Raw genomic sequence first — 19,466 nt, 5'->3', positions numbered from 1 at the left:
CGTCATTGTCAATAATAAATCCAAGCATTCTTTCACTATCTTAGAAGATATTCTATGAGATTTTAATGATTTTAAAGCCGCTTGACTATCCGAGAATATGAATATCTGAATGTCTGGTGGCTAACACTCTTTTTGACAGAACGAGAAGGCTTTCTTTAATTGCAGTGATTTCTGCTTGGAACACACTGCAATGATCCGGTAGCCGGAAGGCGATTCTGGTATCTAGTTTTTCTGAGAATACGCCACCTCCAACTCGTTTGTCTAGTTTTGACCAGTCCGTGTAGATACTTATCACGGAATCTTTGTCCACTTTTCCCATATCCCACTACTCTCTAGAGGAATGATATATGTAGTTCAGATTTTAGATTCATTTCTATGGGATTGCGAAAATCAGTCCTATTTGGTAGAAATGGGAACTTGCCGAGTATACTAGAATGTCCCCTATTGCAGTTTTGCAGTAGTGAAGATTCTCTCAGTCTAAGTGCCGATTTCGCAGCCTGCTGCTTACAGAATATGGCTATAGGCAGAAAGTACAGAATAACATCTAATGCGTGGCTCGGCGTTGTTCTGAGAGCTCCATTGATACATATACATGCCGCTCTTTGTAGACTCCCCATGCTCTTTTCTGCGTACTTCTTGTCGATTATTGGCCACCAGACCAATATACCGTATGTCATAATCGGCCTTACCACAGCTGTGTAGAGCCAATGCGATACGCGGGGTGTTAGTCCCCATTTTGGTCCGACCATCCTTTTACAGGTGTATAAGGCCAAAGGTCGTCACAGGTGTTCCGCCGGCTGGCTTATCCATGGTGTCGTTTTTACCCGCTCTGAATCGTCGAAATCATTCCTCCGCAGTTCGAAGTGATAGAGTACCATCCCCCAAAACATCATTCATCTCACGGAACGTTTCTCTAGCGGATTTGCCTTTTACGAAGGAAAACTTAAAAATAGCCCGAATTACGGCGTACAGTATTGCTAGCTACGAGCTCTGTAGCACTTTATACATAGCCGCGAAATTCAAAAGACAAGAAGGCGGATATTTGACAACCTAATATATTTCAGAAAATCGGGATCTCGAAATTATTTTACTAGAATTTCGAAATTTCGGGATTCCAAATAAAAATGAAGACTTTCACAATCCAGAAAATTTAAATTTTCAATCATATTTACGAAATTCTAAATGTACTTCAGAAAATTGGGATCCCGCAGTAGTTTAATTACAATTCCGAAATGTCGGGATCAAAAAGTATAAAAATAGTACCGAAAATGAATATCTTTAAAATTTGTATATTTCATTGCAATTTTAAAAAGTATTTAAGAAAATCGAAATCCCGAAATATTTATATAATAGTCCCGAAATTTCGGAATTGAAAATTAATAAAAAAAAAATTAAGTCATTACTGATAAAACTCAAGTGGTTAAACCAATATTACTTAAGAAAATAGCAAAATTAATTAAATTTTCCGTGATACGTGCTGTACAGTTACATCCCCTGGAGTTTGATGTACACACTTGAAATTTACCAGCGACATGTCCGAACTACAAACCATATAGTTCAAATGCACTACATAAGAAAATAATCAGAAGTAGCCTTAGAAATAGTGTGGCCACTCTGACAACCTGAATAATGTGGTCTGTAGAAGACAACATGAGATTTCAATGTGAACCTGTCAACCGGTGGCAAATAATCATTGAAGTAAAGCTGTCTTTTGATATTGGACAGACTTTTCTTATGCGACAAAATCGTACGAGTAGTGTACACCACAGTAGAGGGTCGGAAGACCGAACTCAAGATCTCGATGGGGTTCGTGTGGAGTTTCAACATAATCAACTCGACAGAGCTCAAAATGCATTATAAGGAGTTTTCAAAGATGGTCTTACGGAAGAAGACGCCACAGCAGAGAACTCAAAACCTCAATTGGGTTCGTGTAGAGTTACAACATAATCTACTCGACTGAGCTCAAAATTCTTTATAAGGAGTTTTCAAAGATGGTCTTAAGAAGGAAGAGACCACAGTAGAGAACTCAAAACCTCAATTGGGTTCGTGTAGAGTTACAACATAATCTACTCGACTGAGCTCAAAATTCTCTATAAGGAGTTATCAAAGATGGTCTTACAAAAGCAGAGTACCGAGCACAGAGTTCGAGTTAGAGATAGCGAATAAAAGTAATTTGAAGCAAGAGACGATTGTGGTACAAAGTTCAAAGCACAAGCCAGGACAGTTATAGCTTCGATTTTTAAATAAATCGACAACGTAAAGACTACCAGAATGTCAAAAAAAGAAGACAACAATCAATATACACTCGAATAAATTGAGATTGATGACAGATCTGAAGCAGGCAGCTTCGGAAAGTTGCACGAAGCTCAAAGAATGGACACGAATGCGAACGAAAGTAAATTCAAACAATCCGCGAACATCAAGCGTTAGAAGCAACGAATTGTGGGATTGGAATTTCGGTATACTTCATAGTTATCGAATTATCAAATTAAACGCGGCGTTTAGAAGTTAAGAGAACGGTGCTCTGTGACGGAATTTCGATATAATTTCAGAGATATCTACAAATGACAACTTTTTTATCTTTCCAAAATCAGACGTCAATTAAATTTCGAAAATCTGAAGTATCAACAAGACGCTTAGCAACAACAAAAAGCGTCAGGCTGAAGGCTTTAAAACGCTTTGACAGCTATCTTGGCACTGTCAATAAAACCGTAATTTGAAGTTATTATTTTTTTTGAAGATGTTGATAATTGGCGACACAGTATTTACATATTAAGTTATAAATGTGTAGATTATTGTTTTTTTTTTCTTGCGTACCGAGGATTTCCATAAAGTTAATTGCTCTCGGGGCACCAAAAAATGGGCACACAACTAAACACACAACTGTCGTAATGTTTCTTGAATTTGTTATTTCTTATTATAACTGTGATTAATGAGTTCTACACCTGAGGCTGATAGTCAGTTTCACGGCGATAGTACGAAATTCGCTGATAACATCAACATATGAGTAAATACGATATTTATATTTATTTGCAGTGTTTTTTTTTTTTTTTTTGTTTTTTGCTTCACATTATTGTTGCTTGTGTATGATAAGCAGCGGACCAGATAGCTCTGTTAAGTAGGCATGTGCTTAGAGTTTTACCACTCTACCGCAGTGGTTCTGTAGTGAGCTTTAAAGTTGGTATAATTACAGCGCGACATATGAGCTAAGGGACCGACTAACTACAGCGTCGATGAGCCCGCCGGCGACTGATAACTGCTTTAGAGATAAACTTAAGAAAACGAATGCAATTGGTTTTCAAATTCTGCAAAGAAGAAAGAAGATCTACACGTCAATTTTCTACGACGCTAAAATAGAAAGAACAGAAAATGTTGAGACGAAACAACGCACCCATAAACAAAGAGAATACACAATATGGATTTGATCAGATATTGATTGAAGAAACATTTCTTGAAGGAGAATCTCATCCGTTCTGCTTTGAACTGCTATCTCTTCGAAGCCAAAACCGGAAGAGTTCGCAAGTTCGCAAACGGTTTCACTGTCTCTGAAGCTTTCTGCCAGACGATTGACTTTTAACAGATCTTTTTCCACAACAGTGGGTTCTGCAGTACCGGAAATACTACGGATATGAACCGGCCAAGGCTGTTCTTTCGGTGATCTAACCCTGTTTGGATCGGTTAGTTATGAATGAACCCAATCTCCTCGACCAGTTATATATACTGATATATTCATAGATATCTAGACCACTTCAAACTGTATAAATGAAGGAAATAACTCGGTAGGGGCATATTTGGATGTATAGCTACTACGTAAACTACTAAATCTATATCAACGAACCTATCAGGTGTCATTTTCTTCAGGCACTATCTTATACAGTCCAAAAATGGAGGAAATCGGATTATAACCACGTCTACGTTCCATACAAAGCTTACGATGAAATCTATTAAAAATGCTTCAATTTAGTAAAGAAAACCACGAGAAACCTTAAGTTTCATGATAACGCTGGTACAGAAGAACAGCACTCCAATTAGTATACAAAATTTTAAATGGGTGTGGCTCCACCCAATTATGAGTCAAAAACCATATCTCCAAAACTACTCGACCAATTTCAATGAAATTTGGTTCGTAATATTTACGTAACACCCCAAAGATGTTATGAAAATAGGCCAAATCGGTTCACAACCACGACTACTTCCTATATACCAGAACTGTCAAGTCGATCTGAATCCTTTACTTTACAATATATAAAGTAAACAGTAGTAAAGATATCGTAACTGAACTTTGCAGAAATACTGCATTTATAGTGTGTCATCGTCCAAAGTATCAAGGTCCCATATATCGGACATCAATGTTATTAATATTTTTTTTAACGAAAATGTAAGTAAGTCTATCAGATACATATTTTAAAGAAATTCAGAGAGAATATTTTTCTTCTAATAATAATGAGTGTAATCGTGTCATAACTTCCCCTGGCCTCATATACCTAATATTAGGCTTTTCAGACTTTATACCATATACCGAATAGGTGGCTCAAATCTTGTGTTGTATTAATAAAATTAAATAAATAAATTTCGAGAGCATAAAATATTCGGTTCACACAGCCCTTCCTACTTGTTAGTTGTTATATTTTATTTAACTTTTATATATATTTTTAAATTTTTATTAATTTAATTTTTTTAATTATTTATTTTTCAATTTCTATTGTTCTTTTTTTTAATTTTTTATTTTTTTATTTTTTAATTTCTATTATTTAATTGAATTTTTTTATTTTTTTCACATTTTTTTATACTTTATTTTATTTTTTTTTTTTTTACTCATATTTTTTATATGTTTGTATATATTTTGATTTTATTTTTTATTTTTTTTTGTTTTTTGTATTTTTTATAATGTTATTTTATATTTTAAAGAAATTTTCATTTAACAAATCCATTTATTTTATTTTATATTTTTTATTTAATTATAATAGTTTTGATTTTTTTTTATTAATTTCCTTATTTTTTGTTACGTATGAAAATTTGTTAATATTTTTGTACATAAAAAAATTAATATTATTACATATTATATTCATTTTTAGCAGAGTTGATTTATTTTTTGTTGGTGCTTTTTATTCCATTTAAGATGCTTATAATACATAAAATATTTTATTTTCTTTGATTTGGTGCAGTTAAATTTTTAAACTTTAGAATATAAAATATATATTTATTTTTATCTATAATTATTTAAAATTTTATTTTTTTTAATATTGTTTTTTATTAATAAATTATTATTATTTATATTAAATTATTATTAAATTATTGTTATACATTTATTTGTATATATTATTAAATTAATGTTTTTTTTTGTATTTACTAAAAACATATTTGTGCTAATAACAATTATTGAAAACTTAACAAAATTTTCAATTCATTTGAATTTAATTATGATTTATACAATATATATTTATTTTTATTTATGATTATTTAATATTTTATTCATTTAAAATATTTTTTTTAATAATTTATTATTTTTTGTTGCATTTATTTTTATATATTTTTAAATTAATGTTATTATTTTATTAATAACTTCTATTGTATATTTTTTATTTCAATTACCTTTATATATTTTTAAATTAAATTTTTAAATTTATTTTAACTTAATTTTGAGTTATATAATATTAATTTTTATTTTTATTTATAATTATTTCGAATTTTATTACTTAAAAATATTATTTTTTATTAATAATTTGTATTACATATTTTTTTAATTATTTTTATATATTTTTAAATTAATGTTATTATATTATTTTATTTATATGTATTTACTAAAAACATATTGAAAACTTAAGAAAAATTTTCAATTCATTTGAATTTAATTATGATTTATACAATATATATTTATATTTGTATTTGTAATTATTCAAAATTTTTTTAATTTAAAATATTATTTTTATTAATAACTTTTATTGTATATTTTTTATTTCAATTACCTTTATATATTTTTAAATTTAATTTCTTAATTTATTTTAACTTAATTTTGAGTTATATAATATATATTTATTTTTATTTATAATTATTTAGAATTTTATTCATTTAAAGTATTTTTTATTAATAATTTGTATTGCATGTTTTCTTATTTTATTTATTTTTGTATATTTTTTAAATTTATTGATTTATTTATTTTAATTTAATTTTAAATTAAATAATATATAATAATTTTTATATGATTTTATATCAATTTATTTAATTTATATTTACTAAAAACCTTTTTTTTGTCTAATAATATTAATTAAATTGTATATTTTTAATTTATTTGAATTTAATTTTGAATGAATACTTAATTTATATTTTTATATTTATGAAATTATTGAAACTTTTATTGATTTAAAATATTACTTTTTATTAATATTTTATGTTATATATTTTATATTTCACTTATTTCCTTGTATTTTTTTAGATATTTAAATAAAATTTATTAACTTATTTGAATTTAATTTTGAATTTTAAATTATTATTATTTTTATTTAATTTAATTTAATTTTTATAATTTATTTTTTATTAATTATTTTTATTATTTATTTTTATTTCATTTATTTTTATATATAAGTTATAATAAATTATATTATTTTTATAAATACAATTTTATATATAAATTAAATCAAATTTATTAAATATCTCAATTATTATTTTTTTATTTATTTTAATTCAATTTTTAATTCATATATGTACTATATGATCTCTTTAACACATTTTTATTTTATTTATTTGCTTTTTTATACTTTTTCTAATATTAAATTATTAATATTTAATTTTTTTTTATTTTCTTTTTTTTAAATTTTTCTATTTTCTTTTTTTTTAATTTTATATTTTTTATTTCTTTATGGTATTGCGTTTTTTTCACTTAATTTTATTTACATTATTTTAATTTATTACTCTTCGCACCAATTCTCTGCTTTTGCATACATACATATTTATAATAATCATTTGTATCACACATTGACATTTGTTAATTTGTTTTTTTTTTTTCATTTTTGTATTTAAATTTCCACGTTTTTATTCATTACGCTGCTTCCTTTTTTTTGGTGTGGCTAACACTTGTTCTTCATAATTCATTGATAAGGTGGCGGCGATCTCTCAACCGCAACAATTGCTTGCTGAATACTCAAATGTACGTCTTGTACATATTTACATATGTATGTATGTATGTATGTATGTATGTGGGTATGTTTGTTTGTTTGTATATGCTTATGCTCTTTGTTGTACTCTCATTGATTTCGTGTTAAGCACCGACTTTACAGAGCAACACCCGCGGCCGGTGGACTTTTGTACGTTTCGAGTATGGCATTTTTCTATTTTTTATTTTTCTATTTTTTTCTTTCTTATTTTACACATTTACATATTTACACATGCAAATGTACATATACATCTATATGTATATATTTACATTTTTATACTGTAGACTAGGCGCTAGTGTATGGTATGTAGTTAAAGGTATAGCTGAGATGTCATATGCGCTGCAAATCAGCATTACAGCTATACTTACATATATACTTACATACGCAAGTGCATATTTATATGTATGTACACATATACATATGTATAAGTACAATAAAAATTCATATGTATGCATAGTGCATCTGCGGCCATCTATGCGTTATTGCTGTCGCGCTGTGGTTGCATGGGCGCACTTACAGACAGACAGACAGACAAACATGCATATTTGCATATATAAATTGCTATACATGTACATATGTATGTATGTATGCTTGTATGTTTGTAAGCTTATGCAGCTAGGCGACTATTTGCTATGCCAACTTGTATGTATGTATGTATGTCTGTATGTCAAATGTATACACTTGTTTGCCACTATTTGTATAGACATACATATGTACTTGCACATTTGATTAATATGTGTATTTTCATTAATTTTTATAAATTCATTTGTTGTTGTTGTTTCTCGTGCGCCTATCGTATCGTATTGTGCGGCTTGAGTCGTCGTTGCTGTCGTTTGTTTATTGTTGTTATTACTGCTGCTGCTTATTATTGTTGTTGTTGTTGTTATTATTATAAATGTACGTGTTATCGCCAAGCTCCGACTATGTAGAATCCGAGAATTCATTCTTCGTCCATTAAATCCAATTAATCCCTGATGTGTTGGCGTCCCGCACAATGAAATGCTCCATGCGAAATACATACAGACACACAAACACACACACATACACTCAGTGGTATATAATAATGTATATAAAAGCAAATCCCGGCTGCACAAAAAGTCATACGGCACTACTACTATAACAACAACAACAACAACAAAACAAAAGCACTTGCTTATATGTATGTATGTATATATAAACAAAAACGATCTTTATTAAGTGAAAAAAATAAATAAAAATTGCATTTATGCACATGCAAATGTGTTCATTTGTGTATACATATATGCAAAAATAAAGCATGTAATTGTGTCGATATTTACTTTGTATGTATGTAAACGCACTTGATTCCCACAGCACAAATTTTGTTTATTTATTTAATATTGCATGTATGTATTTAATTTGTTGTTATTTTTGTTTAACTGCAACAACACAATTTTTTTTTTAATTTTGTAACAAAACAAAAATTAAGTTTTTAATACATTTTTTTATAATATTTTAATTATAATTATAATTTTTTTTAAATATTTTTTTTTAAATAATTTTTTTATTAATTTTTTGTATATTTTTTTTTATAATTTTTTTTATATTTTTGTTTTTTTTTTTTTAATTATTTTTAATTTTTTAATAATTATTTTAAATATTTTTTTTTTATAATTATTAAAATTTGTTTTGATAATTATTTTTTAATATTTTTTAATTGTGATTTTATATATTAATCTCAAATTCTTATAATAATTTTCTTTAGTACACATATTAAAGAGATATGCACATATATATACATATACACACACACAAAAAAAGCACAAAAATATTCTCTCTACATATGTAGAACGTATAATAAAAACCGCCGTCGAAACCACCAACTCGCTCGAAATGCAAAAACGCACTAATTCCACCCAAATTCGATGGACCGCCGGCCTTTCGCATTGAAAACCGAATGAAAACTTTTTCGAACATTTTCAAGCGCACTCGTATATACATACATACATACATGTGTACATAACGGCAGCGCAAAGATCGTAATAACACGAGCTACGAGTGGTTAAGATCGTATGTGGGAGCGCAGACTGTAGAGATCAGTGAGTACAAAGTACTTAAAATTAAACTCACAACCAGTGGAGATTACAGAGTGTAGCATACATGATATGTTTTGACTGTGGAGAGAGAGAGAGAGAGCTAGCGATCGATCGAGTCACACCTGAGCAATAGGAGCACTCACTAGTTTTAATGATCAAAGAAAAGTTTAGAGAGAGAGCGCGCCCAACGAAAACGTGAACCACATTGAAAAATCAGCAAAGTCATGTGAGGTGCGAGATAATCGCAATGTGATAATTGCGTTTTTTTTTTGCACATGCTGAAGAGAGCGTTTATTTAAGAGCAATGATAACAGCGATGTATAATCCCGATAGACTATATAATCTCGAACAGAATTAAAGTGGAGGACAATCTATACTAACTACAGAGCAGATCACATCTGTTATAACCGGTTAAGCTCACTTATATAAGCGATCGAGGATTGTGAATCGGACAGTATTAACCCAAACGCATTTCGAGGGAATGCAGCAGAAAGAATACCGACAAAAATTTCGACATCACCAACACAGTTCCCATGACCCACGGTTCTATGTAACCGAAATGGACCCAGATTCTTATATTAATCATACTCAATACATATATCCTGTATGCAAAGAGTCCCTGAGTCCTTAACCACCTAAACACCTCTTTGCATGCCCTCTTAACCGCACTAATCAAACACCCCTTACTCTTTGGTCCGACCCTATCGAAACAGCTCGTTTCCTGTGCCTCCCGTTAGATCATAATTAATTTAAGTATATCGGTTCAGACAGGTTTGGGTAACCGCTACAACAACAACAACCTGGATTCATATCCGGCCAAAGACTGCAAATTGGACAGTCTTCTTCAGCTTTATTTGGGGTATGTTTTAACCAAGCAGTTAGAACAAAACCGTTTCATCCTGTTAGACATTCCCACACTACATAGTTCAACTAACTCCGCCTTAAAACAGCTGAAACCAGAGTGACCCTTGTGGAACTTCGATCTGGATATTGTAGCAAGTTAAACTCCTACTTATCCAGACTGAACCCCGACACACAAAATACATGTCCTGCATGCAATGAGTCCCCGCATGACACTAAACATCTTTTTGCATGCCCAACGAACCCTACTCATCTAACACCCCTTTCCCTTTGGTCCAACCCTGTCGAAACAGCACGTTTCCTGAGCCTCCCGTTAGATGATCTCGACAACTAGATTTATGCTTTTCTTTTCAGACCGCTACAACAACAACAACTAACTCGCCGCTAGCATTGCAACTTCAAAGTAGCGCTCATCTCTTTTTTATAGCATACACCGTTGAAAAAGCGCCGCCATGGATTCAATAAAGAGCTATTCCAAAACTCAAAGGATCGATGCGAAAACAAGTGTCTAAACAATTGGGAGAATACACTATTCTAAAGAACTTCTACTACATTGATTTGCAATCTCTCATACTCTCGCTACTGTAGTACGACTACTTCCTCCACAAACACGTCTCAAAAAATTACCGACCCAAACTAGGTTAGATCGTCGAAATAACAGCACTTGAACGGATAAAATCCGGGTCAATTCCAGTAAAGAAGAATCGGCTTTTGTGAGAATCCCTCTTTCCTGGGTCCCCCTTCAGAAGCCCTCGACGACAACTAGACTTATACTTTACGTTTCAGCAGAGCTGGATAATCATTAAAACAATAACAAACATATCTCAAAATAAAAAAGGGAAATAACCAAATCTACTGAAGAAATCATTTCAAGGGCTTTAAGACTTTGTAACCCACACTCTGCAACTACCTATACCCAGTGCTCGATTATCAAAGGCCACGAAAATCTTCAACGCTGTTGGAAGTAGAGATATCTGATTAGGCGGCGTGCTTAATTTAGCGGGTTTTTCAGTTTTCAGTCTAGTAGGTTTCCGACATCTGTCATCTCTGTCATTTTCAAAATAGAGGACAGCGGAGAGATATTGTACCCCCGCTGAGTACATTGGTGAGCACAGTTCGTTTAGTTAGTAGTAGTAGACAAAATTAGTGACAGTTGTAAAATGTAGTTGTAGCAGTAAAAAAAAGTATTAGCGAAAAAAAAGTAGTAGTAAAAAGTGGTAGAGTGAAAAAGTAGTAGCGGCAAAAAAGTAGTAGTAAAAAATGGTAGAGTGAAAAGTAGTAGTAGTAGCAATGGTAAAAGAGTACTACTAGTTGTAAAAATAGTAGTAAAAAAGAAGTAGTAGTAGTCGTAATAAAAAAGTAGTAATAGTACTAGTAGTAAAAAGTAGTAGTAGCCGTAGTAAAAAATAGTAATAAAAAAACTAGAAGTAGAAGTAGTAAAAGAGGAGTAGTAGTAAAACAGTCGTAGTAGTAGTATTAAAAAGTAGTAGTAGTAAAGGTAGTAGTCGTAGTAAAAAGTAGTAGTAGTAGTAAAAAAGTAGTATCTAGTAGTAGTAAAAAAGTAGTATCTAGTAGCAGTGAAAAAGTAGTATCTAGTAGTAGTAAAAAAGTAGTATCTAGTAGCAGTGAAAAAGTAGTATCTAGTAGTAGTAAAAAAGTAGTATCTAGTAGCAGTGAAAAAGTAGTATCTAGTAGTAGTAAAAAAGTAGTAGCAATAGTAGTAATTGTACAAAAGTAGTAATCGTGGTAAAAAAGTAGTATTATTAGTAGTAGTAAAAATTAATATAGTCGTATCAGTAGTAGTAGTAAAAAGTAGTAGTATTCGTAGTGAAAAATTAGTAGTCGTAGCAAAAAGTAGTATTAGTCGTATTAAAAAAGTAGTAGTAGTGGTAAAAAAGTAGTATTCGTAGTGAAAAATTAGTAGTAAAAAAAGTACTAGTAGTAGAAGTAAAGAATAGTAGTCGTACGAGTTCGGTCGTCGTAGATGGTAGCTGTAAAAAGTAGTTCATATACATACATAGTTTAGCATGACTATACACAGTCATTTCAGAGTGTTTCGTACTCTGTTTTTATTTTTACTTTTATTTCATCAATTCTTTCAAATTAACTCTAAGCTTAAGGTTAATAACGTTTTAGAAATACAAAAAATATGTATGTATATACGATTTCAGAAATATGGAAAGGCCAATCAACAAATAATGGAAATGGTTTGAAAGACGCAACAATGAAAATTTTGTGTGAAAAATTAAAATTTGAAAAGAAATCAAAAGGACAAATTCTCAACAACCTTAACTAAGTGTAAGTAAAACAATTTCATTGCTTAAATTTCTTAATCACAATTTCGTCGTAGTAGGGGCGACAATTTAGGCGTACATTAAGGCGAGCGCACAACAAAAATATGCCCGACAATTTGCGATGTATCGAATAGATCTCCTCTGGTGGTGGGCATAGGCGATGGGCGACCATTGTCGGTACTAAATGGGCGATACGTTCAGTGGTATTCTATGGATAACGCGTTTTAACACACGTATAAAGATAAAATTACATTTCACAGAATATACGATTTTCATTAAGGTTAAATAAAAATTAAAATGACACTTACTTGTTTACCAAAATCGAATTCACCATCGAAACTAAACATTTCACCCAATATCATAACGGCATCGACATGCGCCTCCTCCATTTGTTTGCTTTCATAGCCAGTGAGGAAGCCCATTTCACGTGACATAAGTAAAACGCCCTCACGATTGTTTTCCACAGCGTTTATAATTATCTGTCAAATATATGTAGGTTATAATTATTTATGAGTAAATTAAAAGTTTAAAAATTAGACTGACTTACCTGCCGATAGTTTTGTATGAATTTCTTTTGATAAAAACGTGTTGAACCAAAATCAATTAACATTAAACGCTTGCTATCAATATCGTAAAGGAAATTCGACCAATTCGGATCGGTTTGCATGCACTCGATCTCGAATAGTTCGCGCAAACATAACTTGAGTACCGAGGAACCAATGTGATGGCGATGCTCATAACTGAAAAAGGTTGATGAAAGTTAAATATTAATAATAAATAACTTCTTCAACAATATAACGGCATTTCAGCTATAATTTATAGCGCACATATGCACCTCAACTCAAAGCATTTGTCCAGCGGCACACCCGGCACCAATTCTGTTGTGAGCACACTACTTGTGGTCAAATCTTTAATGACCGTAGGCACATAGTATTCTGGATAGGCGGCAATCATTTGTTTAAATTTGTCAGTATACTCTGCTTCGCGTGTATAATCTACTTCCCAAGTTAATTCACGTTTGGCGACCTAGAATTTATAGCATATAAATATATATACACTCAACTCAACTGTATTTATTAGTCAAGTAGCAGTCTCACCTTCACCACATTATCGATGAAAAATCCATGCGGAAACACGTCCCACACTTTTAACATGCCCACTAAATTATCAATATCACTTTCGATACTTTGCGCTACACCAGGATATTGAATTTTTATAGCCACTTGCATGCCGTTTTTCAATGTTGCACGATGCACCTGCCCAAGTAGAAATGAAAAGTTTAGAAATTCATATGGAAATAAAAAAAAATATTATAAACAATCACATTACCTGTCCAATGGAAGCAGCCGCAAATGGTTTATCGTCGAAACTCTCCAATAAATCACGCCAGTCCGCGCCTAATTGTGTGTTCATAACGCGTTCCACTTGCCAATCTGGCATATAGTCGGCCGCTTGGCGCACACGTTCAAAAGCCTTCGCCAATTGCGGTGACACCACATTCGAATCTTGTATGCTAAGTATTTGACCGATTTTCAAAGCGGCACCGCGTACCTTGCAAAGTGTGTCCACAATGCGTTCAGCATTGGCTGGACTTAATAAGGCCTCTTTTAAATTTTTTGAACCACCTAAGCCGAGCGCACCTTTAGTTAGTTCATTTATGGTGCCGACACCTAGCCCAGCGAACAGGCCACCAAAGGAAGCCATGCGTCCCAAACGACTGGACGGTACACGTCGTTGCTTAGCAACTTTACTTAGCGTTGGTAGTTCAATCGGTGGTGTTTGTTGCGTTGCCTCCGCCGTATCCGTTTGTCCGGCAATTACTTTTAGTATATTCTCCACATAAACTGTATCGGCTTTTAGTGTGCCGCTTACAGGTTTTGAAGCAGCTGCTTTGGGTTGTGTAATGGTTTCCACTGTTGCTGCTGCTGCCTCGTTGGCAACAGCTGTCAACGTTGGTTGGCTAGCTGCTAACGTTTCCGCCTTTTGTACATGCTCATCTTTAACTTGCTTATGTTCTGTGGTTGGCGTACGCAAACTTATATCACGATTCTTATTACGTTTGGTTAGTATCTCTTCCAGCTCATTTAATGTTATCGATGAGATATCCAAGTGTGCAGCATCCAATTGGCTGCTCACCTTAGTGCCATCTATATTGCTAACACTTATATTACCGCTAGCAGCAGTTTTATCGCCAACAGTTTGTTGCTTGCCACCAGCATTGCTGCTGCTGCTGCCACCAAAAGTGTCACCCATTGTACGCTGCAATTGTTGCTGACTCATAGGCGCTTTCGCAACAGCTAATTGACGTAAACCCTCGACTACAACACAAGTGCGCTCACTGGTTTCCTGCAGCAATTGTTGTAATTTTTTCAATTCCTCTGCAGGTTGTTCGCCAACTTTTTGAAAATAATTTGCGCTCTGCTGTAGATTACCTTGCAAGAGTTCGCGTACGCTCGACTGATTCCAACGGTTTCGACATAGTGCGCTCTGTTCGCGACATAACGCCTCCGCTACCAATTGTATGCCCCGCAAAATAGCGAGAGCATCTTGTGCCGAACGAGCCATACTTGTTTACCTGTCAGCGATGATTCACACGCGCCGTATTAAGATTCTTTTTGATTTATTTGTGCAGAAAACATTTATTACTTATTTATTTTTAGAAGAAAACGGTTTTTTACATAAACTTCTGTATTAATGCGTGCTTTTCTGCCATAATGGTTGCGAAACAAATGCAAATTCTGACAAATGGCGCACAGCAGGTAAAATGAGGTTATGCCGTTATTTAGGCGAACAGCTGTTCGTTAATGAAAAGCGAATGACAACAGTGTCTGCCAAGAGTAATGGTACAGCTGCCAATTATTTTTGTATAAATGGTGCTGAAAATGTTTAAATTAGAAAATAAAAATATCCGTTTAGTGAAAATAATTAATATATAGGTATATAAATAATATATGTTTATTAAAGTGAAATGGAAATGCACTGAAATTATTGAAATCTGTATTTTTTGTGAAATTCTAATAAACAGCTTTAACACATGCGTTATAGCGTTTTCTAAATATGTAAAATACCGTTTTTTTTTGTAGCTGTTACAAAAACTGTTTGTTTTTATTGTTCGTATTTAGCACCAAATTTTATTTACTGAATATAAATAAAAATTCAGTAAATAAAATTTATTTATATATGTACAATAAAATTTCATATAAATATTTTCAGCAAGTTAACTAATAAAATTGTAATATAAGTGCAAATTCTTATAAAACAGTTTTTTTAATCGCCAAGCGAAAGTTATTAATCATGCAAAGCGTCTTAAGCGAAATTCATAAAATTGTTTGCATTTGTGTAGCGTTTTACAAAAATTCTTAATTTTTGCTTGGTGATTGACACTATATACAGTTATAAATTATATTTATAATATTTATATTTACTAGGACTCATGTGGAATTTGCAAAAATGTAAACACTATGTTTCATAGTGTACATATATATAACTTTGTATCAAGATTTTATATAAATTGAATTTACCGAATTTATCACGTTGTTTAAAATTTAGCTATTATCTAAGTACTAAATTCCTAATTTTTATGCTATTTTGCTACCGCCGCTTCTGCGTTTTCCTGCTCCAGCTCTTTTTCACAACTCTCCACATAATCTTTTTTAGTACGGCCAGCGCGTTCAAATTCAGCATCCGTCAGTTCAGCAGCATGTTTATACGTAACAGCTCTCGTGATCGGATCAAACATGCGTAAATGAGGATTTGGCATTGTATTATGTTTTTGTCCCAACGATGTGTAGCCCTGCTCATATAGTCGGCAGTAGGGTACTTGACGCACAAATGTATAATACCAAATATCTCTGTAGCTCCAGTCGAGCAGTGGGCTTATACGCATTACACTTGGCCAACCCACATCGGTAACCTAAATGATTTTTGTTTAAATACAACAAAAATTAAAAACACGTAATATAAATATTTTATTTGTTTCACATACCTGCATGGCATTCAAGTTCTCACAATATGGATCTGTGCGTCTGCTACCCATGAATACAGCACGTATCTCGGGTCTTTCTGCGAGCACTTGCGTCAGCACATCCTTTATACAGCCTTTATGTCTTATTAACTCTATATTATAGCGTCTTTCGCAATCCAACACCACAGCTTCGACCTCTTCAAAACTGTCGTCCGATTCAATATACAATACTGGCACGCGTACATGACTGATGCATTTGTTGCGTTTGAAGAAAGCCTGTAATAAATCCAGCAGCACAGTGCAATCTTTGCCGCCGTTAAACGATAACATCCATTCGTCGGCTTGATAGATATGCAAAGCTTGCGCAAAAAACTAGAAAATTGTACACATTAGTAATAAATATTGTTTACATAATAAATGTAATGATACTAACCGCAAAAGCTTCCTTTTCCAAACGCTCAACACGCCTTATAGCGCAGTGATCTGGCTTAACATTTTCTGTTTCCGTTGCTTTTGCAAGAAAAGAGCTGATAAGTGCATCACGTTCAGAGCTTTTTATTTGTTTAGACACACAGTGCAGCAAATGACCGATATTCGTCATTTTTTTAATTATTATTTTTGACTTTTATAAAATATCTAAAAAATAAATAACAGAATTTCATGCAACTTTATTGCAGCATATATATTTGCTATTGAAATTCCAAAAGTGCTATTGGGTTGGAAATACCAATTGGTTGATATTTAAAAGTTTAAAAGTATTTACAAAGGCAACGAGTTTCTTTCAGCTCAACTATTCAAAAGTACGGAAACTTCTCAACATTGTATGAGCACAATATATAATATACAAATGTATACAATTAATATAAACGTTTTATTTAAAGTTTTTTGAAACCACTTAACATTTCAAGTATTTTATCTGTACGTGAGACAATTAAATATAGATAAATGTGTGAACAAAGCGGTATTGTGTTCTCCAAGTACTTGCATACAACTCGAAATCAGCAAAAAAAATTGAATAACGAACGCTGATTTAATTGTGCAACTGAAGTTCATACACTCGTTTAAATAATAAATAAGTATTTGCATCTGCAAAATTTATCACAATTCTACTTAATTTTTGTTTGATTGTTGATAAGTCAAGCACAGTATCAGCTTACTACAGATCACTACTACGCTAGTAAGCAACTTAATTTATCAGTTTAGAAAATCATGATGATTGTGTAGAAAACGTGCTCCAAAATAACAAAATACTTGTGTAGTTACATCACATCCAACGCGCTCACAATTAATGACAACTCTTAATTTGTTAGCAACAAGCAATAGCTCTCTATGTGTGATATTAGACTCACCACAACTTCAGCACCATAAATTCAAAGCCACGCAATTTTCTTGAATGAAATTGTTTTAATTTCAAAAACTTTCTACTGCATAGCTTTCATTTTATGCGAACCTTGTACTTGTTTGTACACAACAACAAAGCATATTTTTAATTGACGCTACTAACTGCACAAAATAAATATTTTTTAAAACATAGAGTGTTAAAGTTGAGGTTGAAATAAAATCGGCAGTTGTGGAGAAACAAATATTAATTTAAAAACTTATTGAATATAGAAGTGTATTTTCGACTTCTCACGTTTTGACAGCAAACGTTTAGCCAACACAGCTGATTGGATTTGTGTACAGATATGTGACATTGAATATGTGTAGTGGCAATGCATACCTGCGTTAGTGATGTTGTTTATATGAAAAGTACCGAGTGCGGGTATTCTGGGTAAATTTTATTATACAACTTAAGACAATATTGGCAAATTGTATGAAAATTTATTTAAAAACATGTAAAGTGAGAAATTAAGCCTAAAAGTTGAAAGTATATGCAATTTATTAAAAAAAAATATATATATATTTGTATAACTGATTATTTTTTGTTGAAATAAGTTATATTAAACATACACATTAAGATTAACAGCTAAATAAAAAAAATATATTTTTAATGATAAATAAAAACAAAAGATAAATTATTTACAACATGTAGTTTTATAAATAATAAAAAATAAATATAAATATAAAAAAATAATAATAATTTTGTAAAAAATAAATAATATAGGCATTTTTTAGTAAAACGAAATAAACTTAAAATGAATGTAAAAAAAAGGTTGCATTAAAAAACAAATTTAATTAAAATCAATAAATTTTAAATTATAACAACATTAAATTTAATTAATATACATAAGCATTGAACTAAAATTAATATTTTAACAATATTATCAAATTAAATTAAATAAATTGTAATTAAGAAAGTATTTATTAATAACAAACTATGCAAAAAATAAATTATAAATAATATGTTTAATAAATATATGTCTTAAACAAAATAATATATAAAATTAATTTAAATAATTAAACAAAACTATAAAAAATTAATTAAATTAATAATTGTTTAGTTTTGCATATTTTTTTTTTTGTTAGTTTAGTTTAAATCATAAAATAAAATAAAATAAAATAAAATAAGATAAAATAAAATAAAATAAAATAAAATAAAAAAAATTAATTAAAATAAAATAAAATATTTTTTTTCCGCGGGGGATTGGGTGGAAAATGCCTACCGCTTCATCAAAGCTGTCGTCGCAGCAATGGTATGTGCCACTTGCAGGTCACTAAAAACCCCCCTCTAGGGAACCCCCCCTGGAACCGCTTTCGTATTACTTCAGGAAGGCTTTCCATTTTTCTCATATAGAGATTTACATATGCGCACCTGCGACCAGGTCCCGCTTTTTGTTGCGGAGCAAGTTGGCTACGTATTTCTGGATAATATTCCAGTTTTCTTTGTTCTCCAACATTACGCTCAATATATTATCCGCGGTAATTGGTCCAACCAGGTCTTCTACGGTGGTGCGTTCCCATTGCCAATCCGCACATTTGAAGAATATGTGGTCAGCATCATCTACTGTCGCGTCGTTGTAAGGGCAGCACGGCTCCTCGACTTTTCCCATTCTGTAGAGGTACTTTTTGAAATATCCGTGGCCGGATAGCAGCTGTGTTGTGTAGTAGTCGACTTCTCCAAATTTACGGCTTGTCCATAAGTGCAGGCACTTATAAGTCGGGCCATACATTGCCGCGGCTATCATTTTCCCATATTTGTTAC

The 19,466-nt window shown here is 31.7% G+C and overlaps 3 protein-coding genes across 3 annotated transcripts in view; all 3 read right to left on the bottom strand.

Annotated features, from left to right (window-relative positions):
- Positions 1–8,620, bottom strand: part of LOC105216726 (high affinity cGMP-specific 3',5'-cyclic phosphodiesterase 9A) — a 226,243-nt gene extending 217,623 nt beyond the window's left edge. Inside the window, exon 1 of the mRNA XM_054230854.1 lies at positions 8,450–8,620. The gene's annotated coding sequence lies outside the window, so the exon portion shown is untranslated. The remainder of the gene's footprint in view (positions 1–8,449) is intronic.
- Positions 8,621–12,084: 3,464 nt separating this feature from the next.
- Positions 12,085–17,815, bottom strand: LOC105216723 (atypical kinase COQ8B, mitochondrial). Its single transcript, XM_054232346.1, has 7 exons — positions 17,674–17,815; positions 13,690–15,236; positions 13,458–13,616; positions 13,196–13,386; positions 12,908–13,100; positions 12,669–12,839; positions 12,085–12,568 (listed from the first exon to the last, which is right to left on the bottom strand). Exons 2-7 carry the CDS (start codon positions 14,923–14,925, stop codon positions 12,380–12,382), a joined length of 2,139 nt encoding a protein of 712 aa, XP_054088321.1. The 5' UTR covers positions 14,926–15,236; positions 17,674–17,815; the 3' UTR covers positions 12,085–12,379.
- On the bottom strand, positions 15,552–17,814 carry LOC105216724 (FAD synthase). Its single transcript, XM_011191353.3, has 4 exons — positions 17,674–17,814; positions 16,758–16,960; positions 16,346–16,696; positions 15,552–16,273 (listed from the first exon to the last, which is right to left on the bottom strand). Exons 2-4 carry the CDS (start codon positions 16,923–16,925, stop codon positions 15,944–15,946), a joined length of 849 nt encoding a protein of 282 aa, XP_011189655.2. The 5' UTR covers positions 16,926–16,960; positions 17,674–17,814; the 3' UTR covers positions 15,552–15,943.
- Positions 17,816–19,466: the final 1,651 nt, after the last annotated feature.

This window comes from Zeugodacus cucurbitae, chromosome 5 (genome assembly GCF_028554725.1).
Source record: "Zeugodacus cucurbitae isolate PBARC_wt_2022May chromosome 5, idZeuCucr1.2, whole genome shotgun sequence".
NCBI lineage: Eukaryota > Metazoa > Arthropoda > Insecta > Diptera > Tephritidae > Zeugodacus > Zeugodacus cucurbitae.
This window is presented reverse-complemented; position numbering and strand designations above follow the sequence as displayed.

What these genes read in the sequence shown, in the direction of transcription:
- LOC105216723 (XM_054232346.1), bottom strand. Translation starts at nt 14,925, where the DNA reads ATGGCTCGTTCGGCACAAGATGCTCTCGCTATTTTGCGGGGCATACAA. An exon ending in GACAAATGCTTTGAGTTGAG is followed by an intron (nt 13,101 to 13,195) that starts GTGCATATGTGC and finishes AACCTTTTTCAG; the next exon opens with TTATGAGCATCGCCATCACA. An exon ending in AATTCGATTTTGGTAAACAA is followed by an intron (nt 12,569 to 12,668) that starts GTAAGTGTCATT and finishes CGTTATCCATAG; the next exon opens with AATACCACTGAACGTATCGC.
- LOC105216724 (XM_011191353.3), bottom strand. Translation starts at nt 16,925, where the DNA reads ATGACGAATATCGGTCATTTGCTGCACTGTGTGTCTAAACAAATAAAA. An exon ending in TGGAAAAGGAAGCTTTTGCG is followed by an intron (nt 16,697 to 16,757) that starts GTTAGTATCATT and finishes ACAATTTTCTAG; the next exon opens with TTTTTTGCGCAAGCTTTGCA. An exon ending in AGAACTTGAATGCCATGCAG is followed by an intron (nt 16,274 to 16,345) that starts GTATGTGAAACA and finishes AAAATCATTTAG; the next exon opens with GTTACCGATGTGGGTTGGCC.